Source organism: Ahaetulla prasina, chromosome 5, assembly GCF_028640845.1.
Source record: "Ahaetulla prasina isolate Xishuangbanna chromosome 5, ASM2864084v1, whole genome shotgun sequence".
Taxonomy (NCBI): Eukaryota; Metazoa; Chordata; class Lepidosauria; order Squamata; family Colubridae; genus Ahaetulla; species Ahaetulla prasina.
The window spans coordinates 107,933,513-107,952,991 of record NC_080543.1 but is presented as its reverse complement, the minus strand read 5'-3'; the positions used below and the strand labels follow the sequence as shown (position 1 = coordinate 107,952,991).

At 43.6% G+C, this 19,479-nt stretch overlaps 1 protein-coding gene across 3 annotated transcripts in view; it reads left to right on the top strand.

The window, feature by feature from the left end:
• The first annotated feature begins 410 nt into the window (after positions 1-410).
• TMTC4 (transmembrane O-mannosyltransferase targeting cadherins 4) overlaps positions 411-19,479 on the top strand; it is a 60,704-nt gene continuing 41,635 nt past the window's right edge. For all 3 annotated transcript variants that reach the window (XM_058185800.1, XM_058185801.1, XM_058185799.1), the window contains exons 1-2: positions 411-574; positions 14,811-15,026. In XM_058185800.1, the coding sequence (XP_058041783.1) occupies positions 14,865-15,026 (162 nt within the window). In that variant the 5' untranslated portion in view covers positions 411-574; positions 14,811-14,864. The remainder of the gene's footprint in view (positions 575-14,810; positions 15,027-19,479) is intronic.

Below are 19,479 nucleotides of genomic sequence, written 5' to 3'. Positions count from 1 at the left end.
AGGACCCAGATTGTTGGGGGGGCAATAAGTTGACTTTGTAAAAATATACAAATAGAATGAGACTATTGCCTTATACACTGTAAGCCGCCCTGAGTCTTCGGAGAAGGGCGGGATATAAATGTAAAAAAAAAATTAAAAAAAAAATTAAAAAAAAATTAAAACTACACGCATGCAATTAGGATCGCGCTGCATTTCCCATTCCCAGCTAAATCCTCCACGACCGCGCGGTTGCAGAACACACACACACACCAAAAAATCCATGCGACTCGACCCTCCACACACACACCCCACTTCCACACACCCACACCCGCCCGGCCTCTTCCCCGCCCGACTTCTCCGCCCCTCAGACGTCACTCCGCCCGTCAATGAGCCGGGGCCGGTCCTTTGGAGGGGCGGGGAAGCGGGGCGAGCCAATCCGCCAGGCTCCTGCCTTCCGGGAGCGAGGAGGCCAGAGTGGCTCCTCCTTCGGTCGACCGGTGCCCGGCCCGCCCATCCCCGGCTCCGTCTGCGGAGAGAGGGGCAGAGTTCCCCGCGCGGGTGGGCGATGCCGCTCGGGCTCCTTTTCCAGCTGCAGGTAAAGCCCGTCTGGGGGGCGAGGCGGGGTTGTGGCGGGGCCGCGGGACGAGCAGGGCTGGTGGATCCAGGATCCCCCCGCCCCGCCCGCTTTAAGGAAGCTGCATGCGGCGGGGAGGCTGAGCACCGCTCAGGACAAAAGGAAGCGCCGGAGGAGCCACGCCGCAAAAGCGGGGAGAGGAGTCGGTGGGTGGGTGGGGAATCTCTCGTGGCGGGCAGGGAGGGGTCCGGCCCTTCCACGCCACTTTTTCAGGCGTTTCCCCGCCTGCCTGTCCGCTCCATCGCTCCACTCTGCCTGCCCCGGACGCGCTGCCGCCGCCGCCCGCGATCTCTGCTGCGATCTTTCCCGGGAACCCGCTTCTCTTGCCCGGGAGGACTCGGGGAAGCGCGTCCCTTCCACGTTCCGGGAAGGAAACACCGACCCACCCACCCCCCAATCCCCGCTCAAAACTTCGCTGCGCTCACATCCGAGGCTGCCTGGTAGGCTGAGTGAGTCCCCTCGGCCTTTTAGCTGCCGGGACGGCAATGGGGGGGAGGGGATCTGCATCCCAGCCGACACTTTCCGCAGCGGGTCTTTTGCAAGCAGCGAAGTGGGGACCGCCGCGGGTTAAAGGACCCGGGGCAGTTCGCTGGCTAAAAGAACCCGCGTTCGACTCCAAAGGTGCTTCCCAAACCCTCAAGAGGCAGCTGGATTCTTCTTCTTGTTGTTTTTTCTTGGAAGACGTTTCGCTTCTCATCCCAGAAGCTTCTTCGGCTCTGACTGGATGGATGGTGGGGAATGGAAGGGTTTTATATCCCTTGCAAATAGCTGATCGTTTGGCTTCTTTGGAAGAGTCGTTGTTGAGGCCACTTGAAAAAGCACCTTTGGGACAACTGTGACCTGGAAGACTAAGAATCTCCATAGACAACCCGTGTTAAGTGTCTGTGGAGATTCTGGGTCATCCAGGTCATGGCTCTGGATGACTTCTTTTTCTTCCAAGAGGCAACTGGACTTTCTGTTTTTTCTTTGAGGATGTTTCGCTTCTTGTTCAAGAAGCTTCTTCAGCCCTTATTGGATTCCATTCCCTCACCATCAACACAGAGCTGAAGAAGCTTCTTGGATGAGAAGTGAAACGTCTTCAAAGAAAAACCAGAAAGTCCAGTTGCCTCGTAAAAAAAACAGCATATTTGGGACAACCCGTGTTAAGGCTTCCTGGTCAGTCCATTTTAGGAATGGATTCAGTAACCGGCCAGGATGGAAATTTCCTGCTGGCAAAATGTGTAGAACGAATCTTCCATCTTTCCATTTTGGGGGGGTACGCATGGGACATGTTCCAACCTTAAAATAAATTTTTGGGGATGAGTTTTCAGTCACACATCAGAAAGTTTTGTGTATGTGCAGACAGCTCCTGATCAACATCAGAATGGTCACTGTGTATGTATGCTTTTTTGCATGTAATCCCATTGAATTGCATGGGACATATTTCTAAATAGGCACACATAGGTGACATAGAATTCCCCAGTCTTTCTGTTGGAAAGATCACAAATATATAGGATGTTTTTGTGTATATTCTGAATGCAAAACACACACACACACACACACACACATCCTTGGGTGTATTAACACATCTCATTTGAATAAATTTACAGTGTGTGTAAGGGTGAGATTGAGGGAGGGATTCATTCTGGAGAATTTCAGAACTTAGTTCCAAAGGATACTCTTTGCCTAGAAAAAAAAATGGCATTCTTCTCTTTGGGAACTTCCATTATAGCTTTGCTGAAAATTACGAATCTCCTGTTTACCTTTTCACCCTATTAAATTGTTTTTGTCTGGAAGATTGGCTTTAAAACAGAAGGGAATGGCAATGGTAGCATAAAAACAAGATAATTAGCCAGAGTATGCCACTTCGTATATTTTATAGAAATCAATATAGGGGATATTGCTATAGTAACCGTGGCTGGATTGTAGACTCAACAAATTAATGTCCACTTTAAATCAATTTATTTTCCATTCTCAGAAAGGGCTTTGCTTGGGAGATCTGGTATCATCTATTGATCAAATCTTAACTGGTCTTTTTCTTTCTTTCTTTCTTTCTTTCTTTCTTTCTTTCTTTCTTTCTTTCTTTCTTTCCTTCCTTCCTTCCTTCCTTCCTTCCTTCCTTCCTTCCTTCCTTCCTTCCTTTCTTCCTTCCTTTCCCTTTTTTACTCTCCCAAGTTTAAAAAAATCATTAAGAAAGCTTTTTATTTAGCACAGGAATTGCAATGATTGCTTGAAATTTTTTTCCCAATAATATAGGGCCACAGATCGTGATCAGTGAAGTGAAATTGGAGACCCCTTGAGATCTGTGTTCCAGTATTTTAAGTTTTGAAAAGGTTATCTAGGTTCAATAAACCAGGAGGTTGTGGCTATTAACTGTAATGGAAGATATTTTTTCTTGTTTATTTGAGATGATAGGCCTAAGAGTAAGAGAGATACATAAAGGAAGACAATTTTAAAATGTATTTTGCAGCCAGCATTCATTTCAAACCCCTCTTGTACTATTTTCATCTAATATAGACTTGTTTTGAAAAGCAAGCAACATATTAATGAGATAAGGCATATTCTCTTTTTTAATAGTTCTCTTTTTTAATAGTAATTTTATTAAAAATTACAATTACAAAGATAAAAATAAATACAAACTAAATAATAATATAGTAAAACAAAAATATAAAATGACTTCCTCTTATAAATATAAACAATTTAGTAACCTACCATCTTCTCTTAAAATGAAGCAAATTATCTCTTCTTTCCATATCCCATCTCTTATCTATAATCAAATCTTTGAAACCTCATCATTTCAGTCAGGGATGAAATCTAAAATTTTTCCCTACCGGTTCTGTGGGCGTGGCTTGGTGGTCAGGTGACTGGATGGCCAATAACAAATAAAGTACACAAAACAATAAGAGGTACCAAAAACTGTTAAGTCCTCGCGGCTACGTCCTGTCTGCCTCAGCAAAGCTGGTTAGCCGCGCGCTGATTGGATAAAGTGCAGGCAACAAGAAAAGCGGGAACCAGGAAGAGCTGTCATTGGTTCCCCTCTTGACAGCTCCTGCTGGTGTAGCTGTCAAGGCAAGCGCTCGCCTCAGAAGTTGTTGTTGACTAGTTTGAACAGTTAGAATTGTAAGTTGAGTTAAACTGAATGCCAATAAAGAAGAGTTGTGGCAGCCTCGCCTTTGTCCTTACTCGACTAGTCTCGGATCTAACACTGGCGACGAAGGATGGGATCCTACCGACGGTAAAAGATCCGAGCTACAGACAGAGAAGGAAGCGTCTGGCGAAGCCAATTATCACGCGGCAAGAGAGACGCCCGACTCACGTTAGTTATGGCCAGTGCATTACCTATCTTTCCGCCGTTCGTCCCTTCGTCCGAGAAGTGGGACGAGTACATTGAGAGGTTCGAGTGTTCCCTGCACGCCAATAATCTCGCGGACTTGTCCGGCGCGAGGAAACGGGGCTATTTCCTAAGCTCATGCGGCAGCGAAGTGTTCAGTACCGCTCGAGCACTCGCTGCCCCACAGCTGGTTTTTGACTTAACCTGGGAAGCGCTGGTGGAAAAACTAAAGAATCACTACGCGCCCGCCCCCTCCCGAATTGCCCGCCGACACGCTTTCCGGCATTGCATGCAAAAGGAAGGACAATCAATTAATGCTTATATGGCTTCCTTGAGATTGGCTGCCCTCCAATGTGAGTTTAGAGATTTTCTGGATGACATGCTGTTAGACCAGTTGGTCTGTGGCGTCCGAGACATAAGGCTCCAACGGCGCCTCCTGGCACGGAACGATTTAGATCTTCCCATGGCCTTATCCGAGGCCAGAGCTGCAGAACTAGCCGATGACTCGGCCGCTGAGCTCCAGCGACACCAGAGGGGACACCTAGCAAGCGATCGCCCCCTGGGAGTCCACCATGAAGATACTACTCAGGGGGGCTCGTCGGACGAAGACGCAGACGTGTGCCGCCTGAAGCTCCGCCAGAGGCGGCGAGAGGGGGTCCCCGACAAGCGTCTGCCAAATCCTTGCATGGGTTGTGGTGGAGACCACGCAAGAGGCGACTGCAAATTCAAAACAGCTGTTTGTCGCCGCTGCGGGAAACGGGGACACCTGGCACGGGTATGCAGGGCAACCCTGCCATCCAGCGACAACACCCCGGAGCGAGCCAAGTCGCTGAACCCAACCCGGAGACCGATGCCACGTCAACGTGCCTATTTTACCGCCTCCGATTCAACCGAAGATGTCGTCAGTTTCGCCGCCTCCACAACGCCTACCACCAAAATACACCTGACGGTACAGCTCGAAGGGGCACGGTGCAACATGGAAGTGGATGCCGCTCGTCGCCCCTTATTGCCTGGTCTACCCTGAACCAGCTAGTTCCGAAGCTGGAAAAGGGATCTCTCAAGCCCTGCTCAGTGACATTACGAGACTATCAAGGGAAAGCAATCCCAACCCTGGGCATGGGCAGGTTCCGGGTGGCATACCAGAAATTCGAGGGCAGATTACCACTGATCGTTGTTAGAAGTGCCTTGCCAACCCTACTAGGGCTGGATTGGTTCGCTGCCCTTGGCCTAACGTGGCAGGTGTCCATGCCACGCCCCTTGACATGCCGTCAGCATTGGCCAGCGACCGCTGACGTGTTTGAAGACTCCTGGGTAAATATAATGGAACCCCAGTGTCATTTCAGCTTGATCCCCAGGTGCAACCCATTAGATTGAAGCCAAGACGGGTCCCTTTAGCACCGACCGAGGGTAGACGAACAGCTGGACAAACTGATAGCCCAGGGCATTCTGGTTCCCATTGATCACGCTAAATGGGAAACCCCCATCGTGACCCCCCTGAAGCCGGACAGATCCATACGGATCTGTGCAGACTACAAGGGGACGATAAATAAAGCCCTCCAAGCCAATCCGTACCCTGTTCCGGTGGTGCAACACTTGCTCCACTCCCTGGGCCAGGGCCGGGTTTTTGCCAAGTTAGATTTGGCACAGGCCTATCAACAGCTCCCGGTGGATGAAGACACAGCCCTCGCACAGATCATCGTCACCCACCGGGGAGCTTTCAAGTGTACACGACTCCAGTTCGGAGTCAGTGTAGCGCCAGGAATATTCCAGGGACTTATGGAGCGGTTGCTCCATGGCCTCCCCGGAGTTATTCCTTACTTTGATGACGTTCTGGTGTCAGGTAAGGACCTCCCAGAACTAGTCACCAAAGTAAAGGCTGTCTTAGGCCGGTTCCGCCAGGTGGGGTTGAAATTGCGGAAAGACAAATGTCATATCGGAGTACCCCAAGTTGAATTCTTGGGGTTCCTTGTGGATGCTCACGGCATCCGTCCGACTCCCTCGAAAGTTGAGGCGATCCGAAAGGCCCCCACACCCAAGTCCAAAGCCGAGCTCCAAGCCTTCTTGGGCCTCCTAAATTTTTATGCTATATTCCTCCCCCATAAAGCGACAGTGGCCGAGCCACTCCATCGCCTCCTAGATGCTGGCGCCACTTGGAATTGGTCTAGAGCCGCTGCAGCTTCCTTTGATGCTGTCAAACGGCTCCTGACTTCTTCCGCTGTCCTGGTACAGTACAATGAAAAGCTCCCCCTAACACTCACTTGCGACGCCTCGCCGTATGGGGTTGGAGCTGTCCTCAGCCACCAGTTTCCAAACGGGTTGGAGGCCCCCATAGCGTTTTACTCGCGCACTCTCTCTCCGGCTGAACGGAACTATAGTCAGCTGGATAGAGAGGCCCTTGCCATTGTCGCTGGAATCAAGAGATTCCACGACTATCTATATGGCCGTTTCTTTTCCCTGATCACTGACCATAAGCCATTGTTAGGATTGTTAGCCAGTGACCGCCCTACCCCACAGATATTGTCACCGCGCATGGCGCGGTGGACAGAATTCCTAGCGGCTTATTCCTATCAGCTGAAACATAAGCCGGGAAGTGCTATAGGACACGCAGATGCCCTCAGCCACTGCCCCCTCCCGACGATGGTCATAGACCCGGCCCCGTCCCTGCCGGTGCTTCTAATAGAGGAGTCTAACTCCCCTATGTCAGCTCTCGACGTCTCTCGAGAGTCCGCCAAAGACCCAATCTTGGTGCAGGTCCTCGACTGGGCCCGCAGGGGCTGGCCGCACGGAACAGTGGGGCCAGAATTCCTGCCGTATACCCGCAGGCAAGGGGAATTGTCTGTGCATAAGGGATGCCTGCTCTGGCGGGGGCGGGTGGTGGTACCTCCGGCCCTCCGGTCTCAGGTGCTAGAATGCCTACACATGGCCCACCCGGGTATAGGGAGAATGAAAGCCCTAGGTCGCAGCTATGTCTGGTGGCCGAAGCTAGACCATGACATAGAAATGTGGGTTGGACGTTGCCAGCAATGCCAGGGCTCCAGGGCTGTAGCCCCTGCCACGCCAGTCCAGGAGTGGGAAACTCCCCGGGGACCGTGGGCTCGGATCCATTTAGATCTCGCCGGCCCCTTCCTCGGGAAAACGTTTTTAGTGGTGGTGGACGCATACTCGAAGTGGGTAGAATTATTCCTAATGCACTCCACCACCACAGACAATATAGTCCGGATCCTAGACAGGCTGTTTGCAACATTCGGACTCCCAGATGTGCTAGTCACCGATAATGGGCCCCAATTCTCCTCGGCGTCATTCCTACAATTTTTAGCAATCCACGGGGTTCGGCATGCCCCCACGGCCCCGTTCCACCCTGCGGCGAATGGCAGGGCAGAACGGGCCGTGAGGTCAGCCAAGGAGGCGTTAGGCCGCCTGGGCACCTCTAACTGGCAACAGAACATAAACAAATATTTAATGGCCCAACATACCACCCCATGCCAAGAGACTAAGATGAGCCCAGCAGAGTTGCTAATGGGACGACGATTGAGGACTGTCCTTGACCGTTTGCACCCCACTTACATGCCAGATAAGCTCCAAGAGCCCAACATTAGAGCCCGAGCATTCAATAATGGGGATCCTATATTTGCACAAAATTTCGGGGGAGACTCAAAATGGTTGCCGGGACACATAATTCAAATAACTGGACCCTACTCTTATAGGGTCCAGCTCCCAGACGGACGAGTGTGGCGGCGGCACATCAATCAATTAAGGCGCAGAACAGACGACGTGGACTGCCAACAACCCCAGTCGCCCACGCAGGCCGAGGTCGCTACCCAATTAGAACCGCCAATCGATCAGGCCCCGCCGAAGATAAGGCCACTCAACACTGTCCCTACCAATCTATCACCACCGCGCCAGCCCGGAGCGTTCTCGGCGGATGACGTACCTGATCAACATCAGAATGGTCACTGTGTATGTATGCTTGTTTGCATGTAATCCCATTGAATTGCATGGGACATATTTCTAAATAGGCACACATAGGTGGCATAGAATTCCCCAGTCTTTCTGTTGGAAAGATCACAAATATATAGGATGTTTTTGTGTATATTCTGAATGCAAAACACACACACACACATACACATCCTTGGGTGTATTAACACATCTCATTTGAATAAATTTACAGTGTGTGTAAGTGTGAGATTGAGGGAGGGATTCATTCTGGAGAATTTCAGAACTTAGTTCCAAAGGATACTCTTTGCCTAGAAAAAAAAATGGCATTCTTCTCTTTGGGAACTTCCATTATAGCTTTGCTGAAAATTATGAATCTCCTATTTACCTTTTCACCCTATTAAATTGTTTTTGTCTGGAAGATTGGCTTTAAAACAGAAGGGAATGGCAATGGTAGCATAAAAACAAGATAATTAGCCAGAGTATGCCACTTCGTATATTTTATAGAAATCAATATAGGGGATATTGCTATAGTAACCGTGGCTGGATTGTAGACTCAACAAATTAATTTCCACTTTAAATCAATTTATTTTCCATTCTCAGAAAGGGCTTTGCTTGGGAGATCTGGTATCATCTATTGATCAAATCTTAACTGGTCTTTTTCTTTCTTTCTTTCTTTCTTTCTTTCTTTCTTTCTTTCTTTCTTTCTTTCTTTCTTTCTTTCTTTTTCTTTCCTTCCTTCCTTCCTTCCTTCCTTCCTTTCCCTTTTTTACTCTCCCAAGTTTAAAAAAATCATTAAGAAAGCTTTTTATTTAGCACAGGAATTGCAATAATTGCTTGAATTTTTCCCCCCAATAATATAGGGCCACAGATCGTGATCAGTGAAGTGAAATTGGAGACCCCTTGAGATCTGTGTTCCAGTATTTTAAGTTTTGAAAAGGTTATCTAGGTTCAATAAACCAGGAGGTTGTGGCTATTAACTGTAATGGAAGATATTTTTTCTTGTTTATTTGAGATGATAGGCCTAAAAGTAAGAGAGATACATAAAGGAAGACAATTGTAAAATGTATTTTGCAGCCAGCATTCATTTCAAACCCCTCTTGTACCATTTTCATCTAATATAGACTTGTTTTGAAAAGCAAGCAACATATTAATGAGATAAGGCATATTCTCTTTTTTAATAGTTCTCTTTTTTAATAGTAATTTTATTAAAAAATTACACTTACAAGAATAAAAAATTAATACAAACTAAATAATAATATAGTAAAACAAAAATATAAAATGACTTCCCTCTTATAAATATAAACAATTTAGTAACCTACCATCTTCTCTTAAAATGAAGCAAATTATCTCTTCTTTCCATATCCCATCTCTTATCTATAAACAAATCTTTGAAACCTCATCATTTCAGTCAGGGATGAAATCTAAAAATTTTCCCTACCGGTTCTGTGGGCGTGGCTTGGTGGTCAGGTGACTGGATGGCCAATAGCAAATAAAATACACAAAATAATAAGAGGTACCAAAAACCAACTTTCACACTTTACACACACACAACACAATACAACTGACTCTCACACAATGTAAAAGCAGCTGCACCTCACCCAAAATGGGCCCTGCAACAAGAAGGAACCTCACACAGCCACAAAAAGCCCAAAAACCAACTTTCACACTTTACACACACACAAAACAACAAAACACGACACAACTGACTCACACCCACCCACAAAATGCCACATACAGCTTTGTGAGATTTTGTGTGTTTGTGTAGTTAGAGTGAAACACTACAGAAACACACCAAATCTCAGAAAACTGCACAAATATTTTATTTTATTATTTTATTTTATTTATATTTTTAGATAAAAGCGGCTAAATTTAAAACTTCCTTAACTTTAAATTGCTATGTGTAAAAAAAAATAAAACTCCTAAAAAAACCCCAATTAACTATTTTTTTAAAGCGACCGCCCCTTACTTACCCAATTCAAAGGAAAAGGCAGGCAGATTGAGTTGCTCACCGATGAGATGGATTGCAGGCAGGCAGATTCAGTTGGTAGCTGATGCAATTGATTGCAGCAGCCGAAGCAAGGCCAGAATAGCGAGCAAGACCAAAAGAAGCAGGGAGCTGCCAAGTAGGCAAGTGGGGACTGGGCGAATGGGGGAGCATGGGCGGGGGAGGGGGGCAGGGATTTTTGCTACAAGTTCTCCGAACTACCCACCCTCATCGCTTCCTGATCGCGCGATCCGGTCCAAATGGGAGCATTTCACCCCTGATTTCAGTCCTGATCAGCAAAAGTCCATTAAGGGTTACCAGAAATAACAATATATCTATTGATCAAATAAATCAACTTTATATTCCTAATCACTTTTAACTGTCTTGATCTTTAATCCCTTCAAATAATATCCTAGAACTTAATTTAGTTTTAGTTTTATTTGTTCCTTCTCAGAAACCCAGGTCTCTCTCTTGGTTTATTATTTGTGTATCTCTTGCCTAATGATGTCTATTAAGACTTAAGGTGAGTTCTCTTGTATGTCTAATTTAGCATATTTTAACCATGTCATTTTTATAAGCTGTCATTTTTAAATCCGCTTCCCACTTTCAGATCAGTCTCAGTATTATCCAGTAAAACTTGTTATTCTTCCATAACATCTTTTGAACATAGTCTATCCTTCAGTTTTTTTTAATATTAAAATATTATGGCCCATTCTATATTAGTAAGTCAAATTTAAGAGTTCATCTCCTCTAATTATAATCTTTAGTTTCTTATAGTTCTCCCTAGTGCCCCATCGTATCTCTTTTTTTAAAGAATTCAAAGCAAAGGCACTTTCCCACAGGAGGGGTTCTTATAATTAATTCCAAAATCTTATTTCAAATCCATCTGGACCCTTGGTTCATTTGTATCTTTCTAAAATCAAAGTTCTATCATCCATTGGTATTTTTTATAAAAAATTAAAAATCCTTAAATTTGTATTTAAAATTTTGTTCACTAAGGTTTGAAAGAAACTCAAGCAGTGTTTTCAGCCTTGTCAATCTGAAAGTTTCTAATAGCTGAAAAATAGTTTAGAAGCAATTTATGAAAATAATTAGAAAAAGAAGCATACAAAGCCAATGCAATCCCAAAATTATCGAGATGATTTATGATCTGGACACTTGAAAATAATAAAGCTGTAACAAACCCTTTAAACACCTTTTATTATAGAGAAAAGCACTTAGTTTTATAACATAGTTAGGACTTTATCTTGTATGAGGAACTGCTAGTCTTTGTTTTTAAAAAGAGATAACCTTGTTTGGGAAGGAGGGAAAATGTGGGGGAGAGAAAAGAGAAGGTAGAAGTGGCGGAGCTGCCTGAAATTGAAATCCATCATAAACATTAAAAAAAAAAGAAATATTGTCCTAGTAAGATCAAAGAAATGACTAGGAGAATAATTGCATCCCAGGTTAGGATTGTCCCGCACTGTGAATTGACCGGGGACAAGTGTCCTTTGGCAAACTGCCCAGGACGAGGGTGCAGGAGAGGAGCACCGGTGGAGAGTTAGCCAAGGATGAACACCCCCGTGGTGGGTCAGCTGCTGCAAGGGGCCCCATGATGAAGTAGACCGAGCCACGTGCCCGTGGCTAATTATTATAGACTAGTTCCCAACCTTTCTGGATTGGCAGCCCAGAGGAGGAACAGGAGCCTTTACACATGCATGCATGCATGTGAACAATGCTCGCGACAGTGGTAAAACCTGTGTGGTGCTCATGGTGACGTGCAACTGGGGCTGTGCACGCACGCAGTGGCCAAGAGTTCACGGCCTTTTAGTGCAGGGGTCACCAACCTTTTGGACCTCAGGAACCACTACATGCATACTTTTAAATCCCGCGGACCACTAATATGATCTGCCCAATGACCGACCAGGTGGGCGTGGCTAGGTGGTCATGTGACTGGGAGGGTGTGGCCAACTCAACGTCATTCACATCAAGGGATGCCTCACCAGCCACTACTCACCCCTCTCCTCCCAGCCACTCCTTGTCTCCCTTCCTGGTCTTCTTAGCCAGCTGTAGTTTGAGGACCCCTGATTTAGTGCAATATTAAAAAATGCAAATAATTTTTCTGCAGACCACCAAAATTTTCTCACAGACCACCAGTGATCCATGGACCACCAGTTGATGACTGCTGCTTTAGTGGGCTCCGGCCCACAGGTTGGGAATCCCTGTTCTAGACCCTCTAAACCCACTGGAGACTGTTGTCTTACACTCCTTGTGAGGAGCAACTGTCTGTAGCACTTGTGGGGAATCTCACATCCTCTCCTTGTCCAGACAGGAATTAGCAAAGAGTCAATCTACCTGCCAATTCTTCATTCTTCCGTGGTCACCTAGTTGTTACCTTGTTGGATAATGAAACAACCAAGCTCATAGGACTTGACAATTCAATCCTCAACTACATGTAATCTCTTCTATTGGAAATTAAGAATTCTCTGCTAGTGGTGAAAAGTAACAGTAAGGAAGATTTAATTTTGAAATACTCAGATGAAGACCAAAGCTTCCAAATTTCCAGCCATTTGTGAATTTGCATCATTTGGTGCCTAGCTTGAAGGAGATCTTCAGGGTTCCTCAAAGCCACACTAAAAATCTGGGTTAGCAGAATTTGCTGCTCTCTTTGTTGTCCACACCTAATGACTGGTCAGTAGTACTGTCATTCTTAATCCTTTTGTATTGTCAAGTTCTTTCCATCTTTATACTAGCCCTCCTACAAAAGCAGAAATTTTATTTTCCATCATTCTGTCAATGAAGTCACTGTTAGCTAATTCAGTTAAGAGTTTGGGAGGAAAGATGAGAATACGGACAAGAAAAGACACATATGTTGGTTGGATGATAGATTTGCTTAAAACTTTGCTTGGAGGGAGAAAAGGAAACGAGATATTAACAGGATAAAAATTGAAAAGAGATGCAAATTAGTCTCAAGAGCATAGGTGCTAGAGGTTTTGAAGAACTTGCTTGTTTTTAACCATGTTATTCTCCATGAAAAAATTCTAGTAAAATGAATTACATTCAGCTATCTCAAAAGACCTTTAGAAGTAACAGTTCAAAGGGATTTACTCCTAGTTAAGGTCATGAAGAACTGTAGCCTAACTTTATTCAATATCTTAAAAATAACTTAATATTCTACTTTTAAGTTAACATAAAATCTGCTTGTATCTTGGCATAATAACATATTTAAAAGCATTGATGACAATGCTGCTTACATAAAGGAATACATAAGCTGTTAATGGAGGACAAACAACTGAGGAAAATGTTGTCTTTGCATTCCTCTTTCATTGTCTGGACTTAAACAATATTTCCTTCCTTGTTGCTTTGGTAATGGATCTCCCTTGTCTCCATCAAGGCCATCCTCTTTACTGGTTGTAGTGAGTAAGGAATTTACAATTCTTCAGATGTTGATTGTACTCTTCAGTCAGCATATTTAATCATGAGAGTCAAGTAGTTTAGCAATATTTGAAGGGCCACAGGATTTCTGTTCCTGTTATAGGATCTTAGAAAGATCATGCATGGATCTTTTCCAATAAGATTTCGGGCTCGCTTATAATGCTGAAATAGCATTGTTTATGTATGTGGGTTACTTTTGCAGTATGTATGTGGGTTACTTTTGCAGGGCTCAAGGAGTGGGCCTACATCCATTCTTGCCTTCCTAAATCTCAGCAGTCTATGATACTATCAACCATAATATTCTTCTGGACTGGCTTCAGGAGTTGAGTGTAGTGATGCCCATTGTAGCAGTTCTCCTCTTTCAATATTGATAGGGGAAAAGAGGCCCAGCCCTAAACCTTCTTATGTGGATGAAGATTCTCAGTCATCCAGATCATGGTTCTCCCAAGGGTGCTTTTTCAAGAGGCAACTGGACTTTCTGGTTTTTGTTTGAAGGCATTTCGCCTCTCATGCAAGAAGCAATCACTTTTGGGACCTCTTCTATCTAGTGTCTACCCATTTCTCATTTCTATTTAACATCTACATGAAACTTCTGGGTGAGGTTATCGGTCATCACAGGGTGAAATATCACTACATTGATGACATGCAACTATATATTTCCACTCCTAGCCACACAGTTGTATTACAGGTAGTCCTCAGCATACAAACGTTCATTTAGTGACCGTTCAGTTACAATGGCACTGATAAAAAGTGCCTTATGACCATTTTTTACACTTATAACCACTTCAGCATCCCCGTAGTCATGTGATCAAAATTCAGACACTTGGCAACTGACTCATAGTTATGATAGCTGCAGTGTCTTGAGTTCATGTGATCACCTTTTGCGACCTTCTGACAAGCATATTCAGTGGGGAAGCCAGATTCATTTAACAACTATGTTACTAACTTAACAACTGCAGTGATTTACTTAACGACTAGCACAAAAGGTCATAAAATAGGGGCAAAGTTCACTTAATGTTTCACTTAGTAACAAAAAATTTGGGCTCTGTTGTGGTTGTAAGTTGAGGACTACCTGTATTTAAGATAGGCAATCATCTACATTTTCTTTAAAAGTGATAATAATTTAGGTTCATAGAAAATAGGATTTGAGTTCCTAAAATATCCTAAAATATTGGTTGCAGACACTTGCCAAGTAGTCGTTTAAAAACAGAATGCTTACAATAACTTACTCAGGCTTTTGCTTATTACAATTTATGTCAGTATCAAAGACATTTAAACTACACATTTATATACAACTGAAAAAGAGCTTTTATAATAATGGAAAGGAGTTTTTATTTTGTTTTTTCTTCATATAGCCCCTTCTCCAACTACCAATATGTCACAAATGATGTACCATCCATGTCTGTTAACAAGTGGACTGTGAAATGTTTTTACATATTAGTAAATAAATGTAAAAAAAACTTGGGTAAAATTGAGTTGCCACAGATAGAAGAGAGTAGTTGTAGCTCAGGGCTGAGTTGGTTCTTTATGCATTTATGTTGTATGTCTTTTAGATTCACAACCAGCATAATGTTGGTACTCCAAATTCTTAACCAGAAGTGTGCAGAATGGCGCAGGGAGAAGTTAACCTGGACCATGATATACCACTCCTGACCCTTCCACCATATTGGGCCAAAACCATTGTGGGACTTTTTTCCATTATCTGCTTTGTGAACAGCTATGATGGAGATTTTGTCTTTGATGACTCTGAAGCTATAATCAACAATAAGGTTAGTGATGTATTGTTGTAAATAGAGTTAAAAAGGAATGCGGTTTTACTTGTGCTTCCGATAATTGGTTACATTAATCAGATGAAAACCTTTTAAACAGATTTAGAATACATCTCCGATTAATTAAAAAGCACACTTGAATATAATGTAACTTATTTAGAGTATACATGTGTAAAAATATAAAAGAAAATGCCTTAAAGAAGTTAAAACTGTCTTTTTCTATTGCATCAGGAGTCTTAAAATAGTACTTGAAGTTGTTCTGTCATTTAGGAAGACAAATGTGGCAAATAACTATATTTGTGGTATATTTTCAGCATCACAGCTGCTGCAAAATAGGGTCATTTTTGCATTCAGTCTTTGGGATGAAAAAGAAGGATCTGTGGTACAAATATACTTCATTAAACACATTCAGATTCAGGTTTTGTAATAAATTTTATGTACTGTACATTATATTTCTTTTTGTGTTTTCTTGTTGTGTACATTTGTATCAAATCATTCAGCTGAAAACCTAATTTTTAGGTCTACAATCTTTTTACAAATGATGGAAAGATGTGCATGACATAAGGATAATATATGCATAAGAAGACCAGGAGTGGTACAGGTAGTCCTCAAGTTACGACCACAATTGAGCCAAAAATTAATATTGCTAAAGTGAAACATTTGTTAAGTGAGTTTGCCCCATTTTACAACTTTTCTTGCCACAGTTGTTAAGTGAACCATTGCATTTGTGAAGTTAGTAAGTTGTTGTTAAGTAGGTTGTTAAGCGAATCTGGTTTCCCCATTGACTTTGCTCATCAGAAGGTTAGAGAAGCATGTCCCAGGGACACTGCAGCCATCATAAATATGAACCGGGTGCCAAGCATCTGACTTTTGATTATGTGACCATAGGGATGCTGCAACGGTCGTAATTGTGAAAAACGTTCATAGGTCACTTTTTTCAGTGCCATTATAACTTTGAACAGTCACTAAATGAACTGTTGTAAGTTGAGGAGTTTGTAAGTTGTAAGTTGAGGAGATATAGTCTTCATATCTCTGATTATTCCATAATGGTGAAAGTGTATTTTTAATATGCAGGTAATCCATAATGGAACCTGGCAATTGTGGTCATAAGTGTTGACAGTTGTAAAATAGATCATCATGTAATCAACTATAACATTTTTGCAATGGTCATTAAGTGAATACCAGTTGTAAAGTGAATGCTGTAGTTGTTAAAGTGAACCATTGTTTGCAGTGGCTGGATTTTGTTGGAAATTACATTTTCTGGCAAAAATGTAAATCACTATCATGTGACCGAGGGGCAATGCACTCAAAATGCAGTCATATGACTGGGGGTGGGGGAGGGCAGTTGTCATAACTTAGAAACTGAATCATTAGTACCTTTTCTTAGGGGGTAGGATTCCATCATAACTTCAAGCCATAAGGACTACTTGTACTACACGAAGTAGTCCTAAATCTGAGATTGGAACATGATTTCAGGCACTTTGCTTAATCTTCCGCCACAACTTAATTTTGAAAGCTAGAAATAAATTAAAATTTTAACCTGTTAATTTTCTGCGTATTCAAGCCCTGAAGTAGCTAAGAGAAGAAAAAATACAAGTATCCATTGCTTTTTCATAAAGAAGGAGAAAAGGGGTGGTTTAAATAATTTATTCCAGAAATTAATTTTAGGGAGGGCACATTCTGAGGTCCATGTTTTTGCAAGTTATCCACTGTCAATCTCTGGGCTCCCTGCTTTACAGCTGCTACCAGCATCATCTTTGGAGGAGGAGTCAGAAGTTGAGATAGTGGTCATGGCCACGTGATCAAAACCTTGTCTCCTTTCTATATTCATTGGAGCTTCAGTTTTAAAGTCATCTTTACACACACACACACACACACACACACACACACACACACACACACACACGGGTGGGGGGGGGAGGGAACTAGCCTAGGCTGCTGCTCCTCATTATAGTAACAACTGTTTAAATATTTTTGAAGGGATTATTTGATTCAACCATCCAAGTATTCTGAAAATACTGGCTGAACGAAATCTGTCCACCTTTGACTTCCTTTTCTGACCACCAATCACCCTAAAATTTGGAGCTGCCACTGATTTCATTTAGCCAATATATCCTTTCTAAGTCACTTCGGGGCTTAGGAGATTAAGAAAAAATCCTGTTCAATTTTGATGATGTAGATGCAGATAGGCCTCCTTTAATGCCTGGTCAATGACTGTAATAAATATATTTGATTAACTCCATTAATTGGGACTGGGAACACTATTGTTCATGGACATGGTTGTAAATTAAAAAGGAGGGGGGAAAGCACGTGACCATGCTATTTAGGGACAGCTGTTCAAGAAGCCCCAGTTGCCATTTTTAATCAAGGACTGCACAGGTCATTGAGTGAGGACTTCACATGACCGCAACTTCCAACTTCCTACTGGCTTTTTCATTATATTTGCTTGCGATCATTAAACAAGGACCACCTGTGTAGCTTCCTTTCCTTGAGGAATCCAGAAACAGCACCTTGCCTACTTAGACTCTAAAAATTGTCTCAGCCATCTTGATTTTTCCACCAGCAAATTAGCCCTTGTTCTTTATCTTCGACAGCAGCCAATGTTTATCCCCGCAGGGCAATCTCTGCATTGTGATGCCAGCTGTCACTGAATTTCATGGAGTTCAAACAGTCTTCCAGAGGCTTTCTAGCTCATATAAACATCTCTCTGTTTTGTCTTGTTTTAAAACATGGAGCAATGATTTATCTTTGGAGCGTGTAGAAAGGCAAACATTTGATCAAATAAAGCATTTGAGGCAGAGTGCCTCTCTCGGAACATGTGTTAATTAGAACAATGCGTCTTTTGCCAAATGTTACAGCCTGCAACGCAAAGACTGCTGTTGAAAATCAAGTGTGGAGATTCTGATCCAACAGAATCATATGCACATAATTTGTCTAATGAATGTGTGCTAAGTCAAGCTGAAAAGAAAACAGGAAAAAAAATTTCATGATAGACTCCCTATAATAAGAGCACAGTTTTAGACGAATGCGTTCCCAAGATTCTTGGCCTCCTGTGACTTGTTTGTTTTTTGTTAAATCAGATTCACACAACTGCTTCTAAAGCATATGTTCTAAGTGTTCTGATGCGATATAAAAATTGTCAGCCGAGATTGAATGCCAAGGTGATCACGGCTGTCGGATCTCCTGCTCCACAGTTATCCGCATGCCAATTTCCATTGTCACTCTAAGCATTTCTATCACCTCACGTCACAAGGAGGCAAGGCACCACAAATTCCAGGAAAGCTGAAGCCACATGTGGCTGAACTGGTAGCCAGCTGTTATTGCAGATGGAAGTAGTGGGGTATTTTGGCACATCAGAATCGAGACCTATTAAAAATAATATTAAGATGGGTTAGATTTCATAGTCAGACATAACCAGTTCTCAGTTAAGATGGCGGAAAGAGAGGGAGCTATTGGGCTGTCCTCATGAGTGTTTGTAGATGCTTGTGCATTGATTGCTTGGTTAAAGCACCTTCTTGGAGGGAGAGGTCTGTTCAGAATGGAGGTTGAAAGCAGGCTGGATTAGACTGGAGCAGAGTATTCTGGAGAATGGCCATGCTTACTCCTTTATTACACTGCCCAGTTTATGGTGTTATGCAGTGTTTTTGTAGGCACATTTTGCAAACTGTGTTTGGTGTTGCCTTCTGGACCTGGCAGCATTTTTTTTTAATTGGGTCTGTTCCTCCTCCTCCTCCTCCTCCTGGTCTGTTTTCCAGAGAAGCAGGCTGTTTCATATTTTTAGAGGAGCAGGCTGCAGCTAGGTGTTTTTTGGGGAGTAGTTTTTGATGGGTGCTGCTATTGGACACTTATTGCTACAGCTGGGGCTTCCACTGAGGCTGTACTACTGGAATCCTTCCCCATTGCTTTGTCTCTTCCTATATATTTGTGCTTTTGTTGGCCATTGTGCTCAGGGATTTGAGTGGTACCTGGGCAGGTAAGGGCTATAGTAAGATGCAGGATACTATGGGCCCCCTTTCCCCACAGAGGTCACCTTGCCTACCTTCTGGGTAGCCTTCTAGGAGTGTTGATCTGTATGAATATGTGGTAATGTGTGTGAGTGTGAGGTGGGGACTGGGCACCCTGATGGTACTGATTACTGGTGAAGCTATAGTACCTTTGAGTGCCCAGTTTCCCTCCCAAGGATGTCTGGTGAGGAAAATGGGAGGTTCCCAGTCCTCCATCTTGGTGAACTTAGTTTTGGTCGTGATGCATGGGAAGGGATGGTGGGAGACAGGGAGTAAGCCACTCTCAGAGAATGTGGAACCATCCTTGAACCAGGGGTGGGTTCTACTTACCTTTACTACTGGTTCACATCTTGCACATGCGCACTCTTCTGCACATGCGCAGAAGCTTCTGCACATGCGCAGATTGTTTTGGGTCAGTGGGCGGAGCCTCCCACCAGTTTTACTGCCGG